The sequence below is a fragment of the Bombyx mandarina genome, chromosome 25, assembly GCF_030267445.1.
Source record: "Bombyx mandarina strain Sakado chromosome 25, ASM3026744v2".
Taxonomy (NCBI): Eukaryota; Metazoa; Arthropoda; class Insecta; order Lepidoptera; family Bombycidae; genus Bombyx; species Bombyx mandarina.
The window spans coordinates 6,166,346-6,182,842 of NC_143231.1; the positions used below are offsets into that span (position 1 = coordinate 6,166,346).

General features: G+C 34.6%; 2 protein-coding genes across 2 annotated transcripts; one reads left to right on the forward strand and one right to left on the reverse strand.

The window, feature by feature from the left end:
* The first annotated feature begins 983 nt into the window (after positions 1-983).
* Positions 984-10,782, forward strand: sip3 (septin interacting protein 3). Its single transcript, XM_089738559.1, is given in 16 exon segments — positions 984-988; positions 1,063-1,175; positions 1,178-1,224; positions 1,404-1,437; positions 1,440-1,499; positions 1,655-1,806; positions 2,777-2,971; positions 3,183-3,289; positions 3,291-3,365; positions 3,696-3,838; positions 5,766-5,916; positions 5,918-5,979; positions 7,009-7,127; positions 9,043-9,158; positions 9,767-9,916; positions 10,484-10,782. Coding segments are annotated over 16 exon segments (1,599 nt in total). The 3' UTR covers positions 10,554-10,782.
* Positions 10,783-10,785: 3 nt separating this feature from the next.
* On the reverse strand, positions 10,786-14,743 carry mRpL37 (mitochondrial ribosomal protein L37). The gene is made up of 5 exons (XM_028170722.2): positions 14,462-14,743; positions 14,032-14,379; positions 12,336-12,622; positions 11,851-12,020; positions 10,786-11,076 (listed from the first exon to the last, which is right to left on the reverse strand). The coding sequence occupies exons 1-5, from the start codon at positions 14,638-14,640 to the stop codon at positions 10,828-10,830; spliced, it is 1,233 nt and encodes a 410-aa protein (XP_028026523.2). The 5' UTR covers positions 14,641-14,743; the 3' UTR covers positions 10,786-10,827.
* Between the last annotated feature and the right edge of the window lie 1,754 nt (positions 14,744-16,497).

Sequence of the window (16,497 nt, forward strand, 5' to 3'; positions counted from 1 at the left end):
TGGTAATTTTTGTATTACAATAATATTATTGTTTATTTATTTGTTATCTTTGTGCAATAAGTAAACTTTTTTTGTTCGAATGTTTTTATCATGATTTTTAATAGGTACATATTTAAATGTAATGTCGAATAATTCAATTTTTGTACCAAAGCATTACATTTACATTACCAGTATAGTCGTGGTTTATGTAGACAACAAAGCACTTAAGACAGTTGTGAAGCAAAGTTTAAGATTTACTATCATGTAATTTGTTCATTACTGTTATTTACAATGTGTATCATATTCCCTTTTTAATCAAAATTTGTTAGGCACGTAAACGTAAACATAATGAAATCTCTTCCAATCCAATGTTTAGTTTATATTCATAGATATTTAGTTTACTCATACACTTTATTATCTATGACCCTCAACCTAATGCCGGCCACTGACATGCGCGCAAATATTCGTACATTGTACGAATGTTTGCGCGCATGTGAAGGGCCGTCAACATTCATTCGCAAACCTAGCGGCTGTGCAAATGGGTTCGCATACTCAATTTGCGAACCCGTTAGCGCTTCCTCCTACACTTGTTTACGAATGTCTCACGAATTTCTCCTTCTTTTTAATTCGTCAATAGACATTGAAAAGAAAAAGAGTTTTGAATTCTTTCCCTGACATCATTAACAGCCATGCTGTTTTTATGGGATTGTCCAATTTATTCATTAAATCCAATTTATTGGTTATTTTGATTCAATCACGCAATTAATTGTTATTATACTCAGAGAATGCTACTACAACATTTCGGTTAGCTTTGAAGTATTTTTTTGTGATACCAATTGGAAGTGAATTGAAGTGGCAGTGCTATTTCTAAAGAGGCACTATGTAAATTGAAAAGATCTGCTTAAAAGTCGAATCACCAGTTGCTGTAAACATTTCGTAAAAGGAAAAGTTGACAAATGAACATTGAACACGTCAAAATATTTTTTTTCAGGCGAACATACGATATGATGTTTTGAAAATGTTTTTAAGAACTATTAATATATTTCGGAGTGCATAGAAATTTAATTAACGAGGCACATGAAGATATCATTTCGAAGGAGCTCCTAAAAACTATCAAAATGAGGCAGTGTTAGCGACGGTGATTAGTCTCGCGCTAACCACTGTGGTTATCGGCAATGCATATTACCAAAAGAAACAGTTTACCCTTCGATAGTTTATTTAACAAATTCAAATCCAAGCATGGCAGTAAGTGTAGCTAGATATATTAGCATAAATGAATCTTGTTGTGTTTTGCTGTGGTCTAGTGTCATGGAGTTTACTGGCATTTACTTGTCCTACAAGTTTCTAGACCTTCACCTCTTTGCAAGACCTTTCGAATATTTGAGTTATTTTGTGATTAGTATCATTGTTACTGTTTGTTGCAGGTAATGTATTTGCAAGCGTTTATTTTAGTTTTATTGGTGGGAAAATGCTAAGGAAAATATTCTTTGGTCAACTTCGACCTGCTGAGTTTGAGGTAAGTTGATTGAATTAAGTTGTTGTTTGAAGGCACATTGCCTATTACGCCTACATATTCTATATTTTTTTCTAAAGGAATATTCTAAATTACTGAATGAAATGTATTGAATCTTAAAAAACAAGTGACAATGATACCAATTTTCATTATTTGTTGCAGCATTAATAGAAAGGTCATGGTATGCCATAACAGAGACGTGCTTAGCATTTACTGTCTTCAGAGATGATTTCAATCCAAAGTTCATTGCTCTCTTTACACTGTTGTTATTCCTGAAAGCATTCCACTGGCTTGCTGAAGATAGAGTTGATTATGTGAGTTATTAATGAGTTATTGTTATGTGTTAATTGCTGACAAGTTTCTTGCGTTTTTTTAAATGTAGTAGTGATGTTAATTATTTAAATTTAATAATAAATAATAATAATAAATATTTACTAACAATCATGCCACGTTAACTGGTCCCGTGATAAGTTCGTAAAGAACTTGTGTTACAGGTACCAGATAACGGAAATAATGTAAGATTTTTATTATACACATACATATATTTAATATACATCTATAACCCTGGAAAAGACATTTATATTTATCATACAAATATCTTCCCTTGGCGGGATTCGAACCCGCGACCCCTTGTGTAGTGACCATGTCACTTACCACTACACCAGACGGCCGTTGAATAATAGCGTTTTCAGTTCAAATTTATTTTAAGGTTTTGGTACTGCTGTTGTATTTAATGCATTTCACTTAAAGCGATCCTTTATTATTATTTGTGAGGTAGAATACTGGTGTCCATTGGAACACCATTATTTGCATTGCACTACCAGCATTTGAAATATTTTGTGCCTCAAGTTGGTTAGTAGTATTAATATTTAGGTGTCTATGGTCTCTGTTACACTGTAGTTACTGGTTACTGTGTTACTGTGTTACTGGTATCAAACCTGCAAAATTATAATTTGCGTAATTACTGGTGGAAGGATGTCTTGTGAGTCTGCATGGGTAAGGTACCACCACCCTGCCTATTTCTGCCGTGAAGCAGTAATGAGTTTTGGCTTGGAGGGTGGGGCAGCTTTTGTAACTATACTGAGACCTTAGAACTTATCTCAAGGTGGGTGGCGCATTTACGTTGTAGATGTCTATGGGCTCCAGTAACCACTTGACACTAGGTAGGCTGTGAGCTAAGCAATAAAAATAATAATTAGAAAGTTAAGTTTAGGTGGGCTGTGAATTTGCTGCTCATCTATTACAATGTAAGCACGCAAAACAATAAATTTCTAAATATTTTAGATGGAGAGAAGTCCTGTTATTGGATGGGTGTTTCACATAAGGATTCTAAGCTTGCTAATGTTGTTGGCACACGCAGACTTCTACTTCATTCACCATGCGTATCATGTCACTACATCAAAAGGCCCATCGGTGCAGCTGGTATTTGGTTTTGAGTACAGCATACTTATCATCATGATTGCCAATATATTGATAAAGGTAATTCATATTTGTTATTAAGAGATATTTATACTGTGATTAGTGCAACCCTTGAAGATTTGTATTTTAGGGTGAAGCAAAAGTTCCCAGTCATCTCAATACATGATATGTATATATAATTGAATAATTTGCTTTTCTTGTATTATGTATGTATTCTTGTATTTCTTGTAATAGTGTGTTGATTTTAGTAGTAATGTAAAATTTTTAACAGTATGTTCTACATGCCATCGACTCTCGTTGGGAAGCACCGTGGGAGAGCAAAGCAGCAGTTCTATTGTACACAGAACTTGCTATAAATTTCTTGAAAGTACTTCTTTATTGGATTTGTAGCTGTCATGGTCCGCATTTATACTCTTCCGTTATTTGCATTCCGGCCCATGTATGAAACTATGAGGTATGAGATTTGTATTTTGTTATTATTATCAAATAATTGGTTTGTAAAATGATTTAAAATAATTTAATATATTGATATAATATACATATCCTATAAAGTAGCTTTCACGTACAATGCAATAAAAATATTAATAGACAAATTCTCAAAAGAAGATGTTGAAGGTACATTCTATGAACAGTTGTATATTATTATACTTTTTCATCAATATTTCCATTATATGAAAATTGCTATCAGCTTCATTTGCATATCCATAGGACACTGATAATTTAAACAATACTTTTAATTATACAATTTATACTTAAAATGTTTAAACATATACAACTCTGTACAGGAGTTCAAGAAAGCATACAATGATGTGGTCCTCTCCCGACGTGCAATACGCAATATGAACACACTTTATCCGGATGCGACACAGGCAGAACTCGAAGCTGCTGATAATGAATGTATTATTTGTCGAGAGGAGATGCATTCTGGTATGTATACTGAGCATAGTAAACATAATATATTGATTAAAACAAGCAGCTGTGATCACAAAAATTACATACGTAATGTACACCAGAAATTTCTAACATAGGTATGTTTTGAACTAGCGACCCGCCCTCGCTTCGCTTCGGAAACATTAAAACACACATGAAACCAAAAAAAAAAAATTAAAAAAAAAATAAAAAAAAGTAGCCTATGTTCATCAGGGACAATGTCGGCTTCTAATGGAAAAAGATTTTTTCAAATCGGTCCAGTAGTTTCGGAGCCTATTCGAAACAAACAAACAAACAAACAAATCTTCCTCTTTATAATATTAGTATAGATGAGCTTAGTTCTGAGAGTTTAGGCAGTGTTGTGCATGAATAATATCACCCAACCATGAATCACCCAACCATGTACAACAAAGTAACAAACAACCGATCTTTTTACTCTAGAAGACATAAATGATTTTGGGGTAAATAACCCAGATTGAGGATAGTTTATGGCTGATTTGTACCCTGGAGTTATTCATCACTCTACCATCTAAGGTTAAACAGAATCAATCTATATAGAATAGTAAAGACCTAATATATTTTATAAAATTAATATTCATGTTCTGTGCATCCGTTTAGCATTTATCAGATTGGTTTCGGACACGATTTATAATAATTTTGGCACTAAAAATTTTATTTTGCGATACGTAACATGTGATTAGTGAATCAAATCGGTGAATTTCGTGTATCTTGCGACAATCACAGGGAAAAGTATTCGAGATTCTTTATTTTGCAATAGTCTTTAATGAGTCCTTTGTAATTCAAGTAGGTGGCGTTACGACATTTAAACACCTCCACATTGTAAACACGTAGAAACGCACTTGTGTAGATAAACTACAAGGTCACTGCAATGTATTATAACTCTGTACCGCTTCATACGTTTTCGAAAACCGAAAGTCGAGGTCACATGTCGTGTTAATGCGTTTTAATATAAAAATATCGCAGGTGTGTTAAATACTGATTTATTAATAAGCTTTTAATTTGAAACGTTTTCAAACATTTGTTAATTTTTTGTTACTTTAAGTTTGGAATGAATTTTACTAAAATAGCTTCAGTTTCTCAATTATAAAGGTCAATGTTAAAGATTATCAGATTTTAATTTTCTCATATTGCTCGACTTATTATTTATTATAATGAAGCATTCGCATGCTCTCGGTTTTATGAGGCTCAAATATGATCACTAACATTCAAGTGCTAATTCTCTAACATGTCTGACTTCTGTTATAATAGTGAAATAAATTACCCCACCTCTTTTTAATCTAATTTTATGATTCAGATATAAAAATCAGTTCAAAGTCTTATCACAGATGTAGTAGTTTTTGGAAGAAAGAAACAATTTAACAAACAAAATATAGTCCTAACACCTAATCTCCATAACAAACTTTTGTAAATTTCTTTCAAGCTATAGTTATATTTAGCTTCTATTAGAGATTTATTAAATACACATAAAATCATAATATCTCGATGCATAAAAGTGATGATGCTTTATTGTTTGTTGCCTTCACTTTCAAAACAATGGCTTTGTATTATTTATTGTATGTTGTGTAAATGTGCTATATGTCTTTTTATTTATTGCTTAGATGGGTGGACGAGCTCACAACCAACCTGGTGTTAAGTGGTTATTGGGGCCCATATACATCTACAACGCAAATGCTGCCACCTCTTAAGGATGAGTTCTAAGGTCTCAGTATAGTTACAACAGCTGCCCCACCCTTCAAACCGAAACGCTTCACTGCTTCATGGCAGAAATAGGCGGGGTGGTGCTACCTACCCGTGCTCACACGAGGTCTTATTACCAGTATAATGTGTATAAAATATATTTGTCGTATAATGTAATGTATTTAATGTAGCATATGTTAATATTTACTATTATGTTATGATACAGGTGCGAAGAAGCTGCCGTGCAACCACATTTTCCACGCAGCGTGCCTCCGCCTGTGGTTCCAGCGCCAGCAGACGTGTCCGACGTGTCGCCTCAACGTGCTGCGCGCGCCCGCAGCCGAGCCCGGCGCTGCGCCACGCGCCCCCGACGCCGCTCCCCGCCGCCCCTGCCGCCGCGCCCGCTCCCCCACCCTTCCCCAACATGCCACCTCCACCACGTACGTGTTTTCATCAATCGTCAGCCTTCGATCTTCATTAGGCCAGGGCCGGATTTAGACTTAATGCCGCTCCTGGGCACCGGAAAAAAAACCGCCTCAATACTGGAATTTTACCTAAACTTATAGTTAATAATATATTTATTTTTCACAATTAAAATAACTAATTTATTTCAGAAGCTTTATCATAATGTTATATATTATATTCCAAAAACATAAATAAATATTTGTTTTTTTGTTCGCTAACAATTATAAATTTTGCACTCATTATATTACATAAAAAAGCTAATTAAATTTCTTTAATTCCAGAAAATGGAAAAATCGATTATTATTTTAAATGTCCAAGGAAATAAATTGATTAAATCATTTGATTATTAATTTTTACCAAAAGTGCCAAAATTATAATTCACAAATAATGAATGAATGAATTTGTTGAATTATCAATTAAACAGAAATTATTAATTAATAGAAATAATAGCAATCTTGATAGAACTAAAAAAAATTTGTACTTTCAAAGTTCTGCCGCCCTAAAAAATTTGCCGCCCTGGGCACTTGCTCCGACTGCCCCTAGTGTAAATCCACCACTGCATTAGGCAATCGTTGGCAGGCCTGGACTGCATTGATGTTCTTGTCAGTTTCACTATAAAATTGTGTACAACTTATCATGAATTTCTTTTGAAATGTACTTTAGTCTTCTTCTTTCAAATGTCCTCAATTTCTTTCAAATTTAAATACCTTTTCGCGAAATGTATCAAAAATCTATCCCCCATCAATATTGTATTATCTGCTTATTAGTTACCAACCCAGGGTAATGAAAAATGAGTGTTTTTATTTCATAGATAGGTAAACGAACTCATGGTCCACCCGGTGTTAAGTGGGTACTTAAATCCTTATATTTAACGTGAAGGCCACAACGCATCCGTGTCATAAAGTCCCTTTAGAACAGCCCACAATAAACAGGATGGCTGTATCCGCAACTCAGAACAAAATAGACCATATGTTCATTAGTTTAAAAGCTATATTTGGTCACAGCATTGATGGCGTGGCCCCCGCCGCCGCCACCGCGACCCGCCAACCTCGCCGTACTCACTACTGCCGAGCTGCAACGTATGGAGGGTAACGAACGCCGGAACATTGAGGCTAGATTACAGGTGAACATTTACCATTATATAATATGTAGGATTGGTAAGAACGGAACGTATGAAAAGAGTGTGGAACGGAGCGTTAAGATGTGAGTGAGAGAAAACGGAAACAAAGGGAGAGGAGAATGACAGAGAAAAAGAAGATGGCGAAGGCGGTATAAAAAATGAGCAAGGCGTAATAAAAGTGTTAATTAATTTTTAATTATTATTATAACAGAAGATGCACAGTGTAACTTTTATTTTATGTGCTGCGATCCTTATTCTACTTGTATAATATATATGCCTATAGAATTTGTAACCTTGAGGCTTCTTACAGTTGCTGAAACTTGACATGGTTTTTTTTTTTTTTATTGCTTAGATGCGTGGACGAGCTCACAGCCCACGTGGTGTTAAGTGGTTACTGGAGCCCATAGACATCTATAACGTGAATGCGCCACACACCTTGAGATATAGTTCTAAGGTATTTAGATCAGTTGGTTTTTAATTGCTAAAAAAATGCTTCTTAACTAATAAAACCCAGTACGCCTTCTGTTTTCGGCGTTAATAGCATGTGAACGTATGTTAAAGAGAATAAACATTTTATGTAATTATGACGGTGGTCGTCGAGTTATGAACTCAATCGTCGGGCCATATAGCCTTTAAACCATGTTTATCAGTCTATCTCGCTCACACTTATGGAGTGTCAAAATGGGTAATTTTTTTTCTATCTAAGCTGGTAAACTAGGGGCTTATGCCAGTGTAACCGGGTGAATAGGTGAGCTCACGGGGCTCTAACCTGGTGACGTGACTAACACTAGCCCTAGCAAGAGCAGTGTTTGCAGAATCTACCCCGCCGGATCGGAAACACGACCCACTGGGAAGATCCAGCGAGAAACTCAGTGGGCTGTGTCTGTGGGTTAATTTACTCGCCGAACCCTTCGTCGCAAGTGACGGGTTCGACGAGAACGATGACTGATGCTTAAGGTACCTAAAAGCACTGATAGTGCACCAGGCATGCATAATATTATCGCGACAGACCGATTTGTTTCAAAAAATGATTGTACTGTTTTGTAAAAGAACGTTAATTTTTATTAACTTTTAAAGAATATTTATCGTCTTACCAAAACGTCGTAAACAAGTAGTTATCAACATGTCTAATAAGCGTACCAGGTGACTATGAGTCACACACGAATGTAGGTAGTAATATCGATAAGACCAGAGGCGAGTTTATGCGAGTTTAATAAGAACACGTAACCCTAATTTTAAATTAAAATTGTATCCCTCGATATTAACAATTTAAAAAGATAAATCATTCATATTTAATTCGTCATATTGTTTAAGTCTGCTAAGGAAACGTTTGCAGTTCATCACTTATTTTTATAGTCGAACTGGTTTTTTTCCTCGATGCCATAGTTAATTGTTGGTCATGCTATTGTTTATTATGCTTAAAATGGATGTATCCATCGCTGTCTTTAGAGGTCTAATATCCAACAACTCGACGCTTCCACGCAATATTGGTTTATAAAGTATAGCGGTTCAGTATAATATGCTAGCTTGAAAGTTCACGACTTTCTACTTTCACGTAAAAAAGTCTCAAGTATACTAACATCCGTGTAAATATTTTGTATTTATTTCATTCACTATACATAAGTCAACTAAAACAGTGCTTAGTGTGAGTTTTTTGACGTTCTCGATAGCGTAAAAGTTAGCTCATATTTGTATGGGATCGTTTGCCTACGTTTGCCGCTAGGGGCGCTGTTCCAACTGCACACAAAATTGGGTTAACTTTTACGCTATCGAGAACGTTAAAAAACTCGCACTAAGCACACATACCGTTTTCACTTTTCTGAATATAGTATTCGTTATTTGTTACATAGATACTGCGCAATTGGTACATTTAACAGCTAGAGATGTTTTACCGAACCAATTATTGTATTGGTTGCAGCTGCTACGCGAGATCCAGGCCATGCTGGACGCTTCTGTTCTCCTCATGCAACAGTACTCTACAGTCGTCGCTAACTCTGCTCAGAATAACGTTAGTGTTGCCACACAAACCGAAACGTAAGTGAACCATTGATTCAATACTATTGCGATATTGGCCTTAGTGTTCACGGGATGGTGCCAGGACTGCGGTGAAGATCTTGTACTTCGAATACCAAGAGAGCCTAACCACATTTAATTTATACTCATATTATTGTAAATCCAAGATTAACCGACAATTATTATATTATAATAGGGGACATCTAATATTTTTTATTGCTTTAATGGGTGGACGAGCTCACAGCCCACCTGGTGCCAAGTGGTTGCCGGAGCCCATAGACATCTACAACGTAAATGCGTCACCCACCTCAACATATAAGTTCTAAGGTCTCAGTATAGTTACAACGGCTGCTCCACCCTTCAAACCGAAATGCATATCTGATTCACGGCAGAAATAAGCAGGGTTAATTACGCAAATTATAATTCTGCGGGTTTGATTTTTATTACACGATGTTATTCCTTCACCGTGGAAGTCAATCGTGAACATTTGTTGGGTACGTATTTCATTAGAAATATTGGTACCCGCCTGCGGGATTCGAACACCGGTGCATCGCTCAACACGAATGCAGCGGACGTCTTATCCCTTAGGCCACGACGACTTCAATACAATGCAAATTCAAATATTTCAGTCAACCCGACCCTGCCTCTGAAGTTAAAGTAAAAACTGAACCTGATGTAGTCCCCAGTACATCTGAGTACAGGTCGCCATCTCCGGTGCCGTCGACCAGCAAACAGGAAATCAAACCTGAGGAGTTGTCCGACGCAACTGATTCCGATAGGTATGTAATAGCAGAAAGTTACCATCAATGTATCCTAGATATTAATTACTTAATTAATACTTAAATACGGTCGATTAAATTATGTAATAAGCTTAAAACATTTGTTGTAACAATAATGATATGATAATAATGATTTAAAACAGTTTTCAAATTTCTTTGGTTTAGAGCTTAGAAATATTACTAATGTCATTATTAATCATAAGGTTCACATACTTTTGTTATTGGACAGATATTGAATAGAATTAGGTCATGCAAGCATCATGAGCCTTTGCCACCTGCCCTGGTTAAACTGAAAAGGTTACCGGGCCACCAGTAATCTTTCATAAAAAAATTCTATCATCATGATTGTACTAGTAGTTATCGGTAAACTCTTGTTTACTGATATAGTTGGTGGGATATAAATGTCATTTCATTATCAGTTCCTTGACTGCTTCAAATCAAACCTTGTGCTTACAGTTTGGTATTGGTGGTTTAAACTTTTGTTATTTATATAGGGATTACTTTAATTTCAAATAATTTCATATGTAAGAAAACATTGTTTCTTAAGCAAACATAAAATTTTTTCAGAGTCAAGACTGACGCTGACACCGAGGAGTTGAGAAGACGTCGACTGCAAAAGTTTACCTTGGATAAATGAAGCACATTTTGTATTATTATGTTTGAGACTATCATTGATTTTCATTATTACATTATTTATGTACAAAGTGTCTTGATATGTGTAAGCATTGTGTATTCTTGATTGGTTATGATTATGGAGTCGTATTTATGTTCTGTAAATATAATGAATACATAAATACATTACATACTATTTTTCTTGGTAACCCTATCAATGCTTAATGTTGCCAAAATAAATCAAAGTGAAACAATTATTTATTTTCTTTAAACTAGTCTATTTATTTAATATTACAGAATTAACTATTATAAAACGCATTTATATATCCATAGACTTTGTTGTTATAATTTTCGAGGACTGGCATGCCACTAAAGTATCTGCTTGAATCATAGAGTTTCACGTTGTTTTTGCAGTACCATACATTTTTTATGCCTTCATTACCATCAACATTCAAAGTGTTCAGTTGTAATATTCCAAAATGATATAGTTGTCCATCCGTTTGAATACAATTGACGAATATAGGCTCTGGCAGGTCTTTGACGTCCTCCTGAAAAGTTAAAACACTATTTGAACCTTGTTTTATTAAGTTTTTTATTGCTTAGAGGGGTTGAAGATCTCACAGCCCACCTGGTGTTAAGTGGTTACTGGAGCCCATAGACATCTACAACGTAAATGCGCCACCACCTCGAGATATGTTCTAAGGTCTCAGTATAGTCACAACAGCTACCCCACCTTTCGAACCGAAAACGCATTACTACTTCACGACGAAAATAGGCGGGGTGGTGGTACCTACCTGTGCGGACTCCCAAGAGGTCCTACCACCAGTTATTACGCAAATTATAATTTTGCGGGTTTGATCTCTAACTAAGGATATTGCCTATAATATACGTAAAAATCAGCTTTCAGAATTTACGTGAAGTACGTAATGATTTTATGTACCTTGATTACCTGATACCTGAAAATTGGCTGTCTAACTAAGCAAGGTAGCAGGTAGGAATGCCTTCTTAGTACATACTAACACTACGCGATCGGCCACATTTCGTTCGTCAGAAAATACGTGACTTTGGTGGCCCTGGTATCTTGGACTATCATATGTATATTTGCAATCTCTCAACAACTAGTCAATCTAATCAACACTGTCAAGACATCTCAATCGAAAACCTTGTTGCTTATACTGTCATCTATACCGGCCGAGTCTGTGGTAGATTGGAGTGACAACCCTATCTTAAACCAAAACACTATCATATTGCAGTCAAAGGAATATGAGAGTTGAGGTTCTACAATTAACCCTAAAGCACATTTTACAAATGGTTTTACATACCCCATGCATTTGTTTTGCATAAGAGCTGGCCACATTGAATGCATGAGTAAGGGATCGACCTAAGATCTGATTCTGTGTGACTGGTTCCCCATATATGTTTTTCACTTCAGTCCTGTTAAAATGTAACCATGTTGTATGAGGATGCTTTACTTGAACCTTTTGTTTAAAAGCTGAAAATAAAATACTTTATTTAAACGAATTAATACACAATACAATAGATGCTCTTATTCGTTTGTATTGGTTGGTGTGGTTGGTTAGGATATAGCCGCCCTGACAGTGAGTAGTCACCATTGCTCATGGACATTAGCAATGCCAACACAGCCAAAGCCCTGTTTTCTGCAAAATCTGCTGTTGCTGGTATTTGTATTAATATTAAAGTATACAAAATCAACTGTAACTGAAAACGAGAATGAATACATTTTAGGTTAGGTTTAGTACTCCATTACTAGTGGAATTATTGTATACTTCAGAACATCAATACTTACGATACTGGCTGGTATTATTGTAAAAATGATTATGTGGCATGGTGATAGTATGTTTTACAGGGTACAAGCTTGGTATTTCAACAAAAGGTATGTCTTTCTCAACTTCATGTTTAACAGGTTTAGCGCTTGTAACTAGTATGTTTGATACATCCTGGAACTGTAATAGGTCATCTTCTTTCTCAAATATTGTTGTACATTCAACATCATTTACAACATATTTGTTTTGGGTCACTTCTCTATCACTGGTTTTCTCAACAAGTTGTAGTAATTTGTTAGTTAATATTTGGCTAAAATAAATACATTTAGATAAAAAATATTTTGTATTCTATATTACTAATACTAGAAGAGATTAACATAGGATATTTTCACAGATTTCTTAAATATTATATGTATAATATAGATAATTTGTACAATCAATAACTATTACAATAAAATAAAAAATAATGAACATTATTTATTTTTTTGAACCTGGAAATTATGCACTCTCATGATATTTAATATTCCTATGATATTCAAATAAGGTTGTGTCATAAAATTAGAGAATTGTTGCTATAATTTATGTATTTTTTTGTAAACATAGGTCTTTTTCTAAACTTTCCACGTTTTTATTATTAATCAAACGTTTGCAAACTGGACTATAATTAAAATAAAATAAAAACTATTTTCGACAGAAAAATCTGGCTGAAATAAAACACATATTCATAGTACAATAAAGAACTGGGAGAATATTACATGAAAGTAGAATATTCTATCTAGCAAAATTTATACAGCCCTCAGAGTTATCTAGCTTTTACTAATTTTACTTATAATTATTGTCTCAAAATTATCTTTATAATATGGCAAGCTCTAAGGTGCATGTTTACTTGAAGTTTCTAAAACATGCTATCAGATTGACTATGGCATTTTTTTCTATGGGGAAATGCACATTTCAATTCACAACTAGCATTAACAAAATGCAGCAGTAGCTACATATAAACAGTAGATATTTGACAATGTCTAAATTATTATTGCATAACAACATTTTCAAGATAAGTTTGCATATTTTTTTATTTGTTATTTATTGCTCAGATGAACGAGCTCACAGCCCACCTAGTGTTAAGTGGCTACTGGAGGTCATAGACATCTAAAAGGTAAATGCCGCCACTCACCTTGAGATATGAGTTCTAAGGTCTTAGTATAGTTACAACGGCTGTCCCACCCTTTAAACCAAAACACATTACTGCTTCACGGCAAAAATAGGTGGGGGTGGTGGTACCTACCCGTGTGGACTTACAAGAGGTCCTACCAGCAGTAATTATGCAAAATATAATTTTGCAGAAATTTTGCTTTTGGAGAAAAGTTTGGGTCAGCTTCATATTTTAAAATGTTATATTCATGTAAAAATGATATGTTCATTCATCATATTGCTCAGCTGTTTCATATATTAAAAAAAAAGTAATATTTTACTTTACAATTTTATTGTTTTGTATTTTTTAGCTATCTTTACTTACTTTTATAATGCAAGTTTTTTTATTATAAATAGAAAATAATCTAAATCTAATCTAAATTTTAAACAAGAATTATGTATTTGATCTTTTATTTTCTGTCTACCTACTGTATTTTTTTTAACTTAGGTAATTTAATAGGCATTCTTATATTCACTGTAAACTTTTATTAAACTTAAATTATACATAAAGCATAGTTTTTTTTTACTCACTTTCGTCTGCTATCAGTGATGCCCAGTATTCGACGAAAATTATAAGCTGGTCGCTGTGGGTCTTTGATTTTCGGTAATTTTTTCTGCTCACAATCAAAGACATTAGCTGTTAATATGGCTTTTTTTACGTTTTCGTGAATAGCAGCCGGAGCTGGTAGTCGTGATAGTTCTTCGATTTTTGGAGGAAGTTTGTCTTGAGCTATTATAGTTTTAGTTAGGACCTGCGCTTGCGATAAACCTTCAAGAAGGACGTTGTCTTGGTTTAGCGTGAGACACGGTTTCTCTTTATAATTTGGATGATTCTTGTCTAAAGGTAACGGTTGTTCGTAAGGTCCTATAATTTGTATGCTGTAACAGAATTCTTTGAATGTGAAGACAGTTGATACATTAAATTAAATGCTATTTAATAATTTGTTCGATTTGCACATACTGTTCGCGTTCTTCCCGTTTTCCTTTTACGAATTCAAGAGCATCTTGAACCTCAATACCCATATCCTTCAATTTTTTTTCAACGCCCGTGTCAATTGGTATTCTTTTGCCTTGAACTAGCCAATGTTTTTTAAACATAAAATCTATATGTTGTCTTTTTAATGCCTGCGTAAGTCTCATTTTGGATTATTTTCTATAATTTTCAAGAAAGCTCAAAACATAGAATATACACTTAATAGCTCAAAATATAACCTACTTGTTTTGATTTAATTCATCGACTGTATGATAGGCAAAGGGGTAATAGCCCATACTAGTTTTTTTTTGTAACACATATCGAAAGCATGTTTGATGTCATGTAAAGTACTGTGATTACTGAATGAAATGAACAAAAATAATTAAAACACATAGATGGTGTTGGTTAATATGAAATTAAGTAGCCGTCAGATAGCTATGTGGGGTACTGAGGTCAATAGCAGCGAAGCTATTCGCTAGGTTACAAATAAATAGACCTTTCGATTACCACATTGCCAGGCTTTTGTTGGGAGTCCACAGAGGTGGATTATCCGTAAGGCAAACTAGGCACGTGCCTAGGAGCGTGTAGTTACAAGGGGCGCGCGAGCTTAAAATCTTCTCTATATAATGTGAAAATGAATTGCTATTCGTTAGTCTCGCTAAAACTCGAGAACGGCTGGACCGATTTGGCTAATTTTGGTCTTGAATTATTTGTGGGAGTCCAGAGAAGGTTTAAACGGTAGATAAATATAAAAATGCTCAGAATTAAATAAATAAAAATTTTTGTTTTCTCTTTGATGTCGCCCCCATCGGACGGATACCTTTTGTTTGTTTTAAGTTTATTTTAAACAAAAATTTAGGTTTTTTATTTATCGATTGGGGCACTACGAAGTCTGCCGGGTCAGCTAGTATTTAAATAAATAAAGAAAATAACATATCGACGATTTTTTCGCAGTTATAACGTCATATTCCATTCGCGCATTAGCGTAAGTACAAGGGTCCTGGTCTACTAAAACTACTGGTCTACGGTTGGATGATATAACGTCATCGTAATTGCAAAACCAACTAGTTAAAATTTATAGTATTATGATGGCCATTTATGTGCGGTACAGGTGCGCCGATAAAGTGATTGCCTAGGGCACTCTGGACCTTTAATCCGCCACTGGGAGTTCAGCTATTATATTTTATAAGCTTGTGCACTTCCACAGATATAAGATTATACTGAACTATTTATAGGTACATATTATATGTTTAAATCCGAAGGAACACCTAAATTAATAAAATAAAACAATTCTTGCAGGTATTCGCATCTCACGTTTCCGCCAAAAAGTCAACAGTGGCTATTTTAATATTAGTTTTAACAGTAGTGTGGTAGTTTAATTTGTATTATTGTATTATATAATCATTTCTTCTTTTTTCCCTACCTACTCGCTGGTAGGCTATAAGAGAATTTGCTAACACTTCTCTAGCAAGAGCAGTGTTTCGCAAAATCTACCATCGGATCGGAATCGCGACCCACTGAGAAGATCCGACGAGAAACTCAGCAGTTATACAGTCATGCTTTAATCTACCAACTACTAAGTAGAAATACAAATCTAACATCGATGAATCGAAAAATCGTTTTTTTACCGAAGCTGATATTATGCGTGTGCTAAATAGCGGTCACATTTTACGTTATAGCTTAAATATTCATGTCGAATTGTTAAAATAAAACTTCCGGCATCGTTATTCAAAAAGTATTTAAAGTCTATGATCCGTACTTAGATAATATTTCGTCTGATTACTTGATATATGTACTGAAATGTATATTTTATGAAATAAATGTGAATAAATATATCGCGATTGTATTGCCAATGCTTAATCTAATTAAAAAAATGATTACAATCCATCCAATCATTGACAATGTTTCATTATCTTTTACTCAACGAACTTATTAGAAGTCGAAATTGCTAAGCATGCCCTTATGAAAAAGTTGTATTGCGTTTATTTTTCTCACCACCATTACCTGGCAAGCCTACTTAAACT

Bases quoted from the DNA above. Each gene is read 5' to 3' on its own strand.
- mRpL37 (XM_028170722.2), bottom strand. From the start codon at position 14,640: ATGAGACTTACGCAGGCATTAAAAAGACAACATATAGATTTTATGTTT. The intron at 14,380-14,461 runs GTATGTGCAAAT...ATTCTGTTACAG, and splicing joins AAACGGGAAGAACGCGAACA to CATACAAATTATAGGACCTT. The intron at 11,077-11,850 runs GTATGTAAAACC...TTAACTTTTCAG, and splicing joins ATGCAAAACAAATGCATGGG to GAGGACGTCAAAGACCTGCC.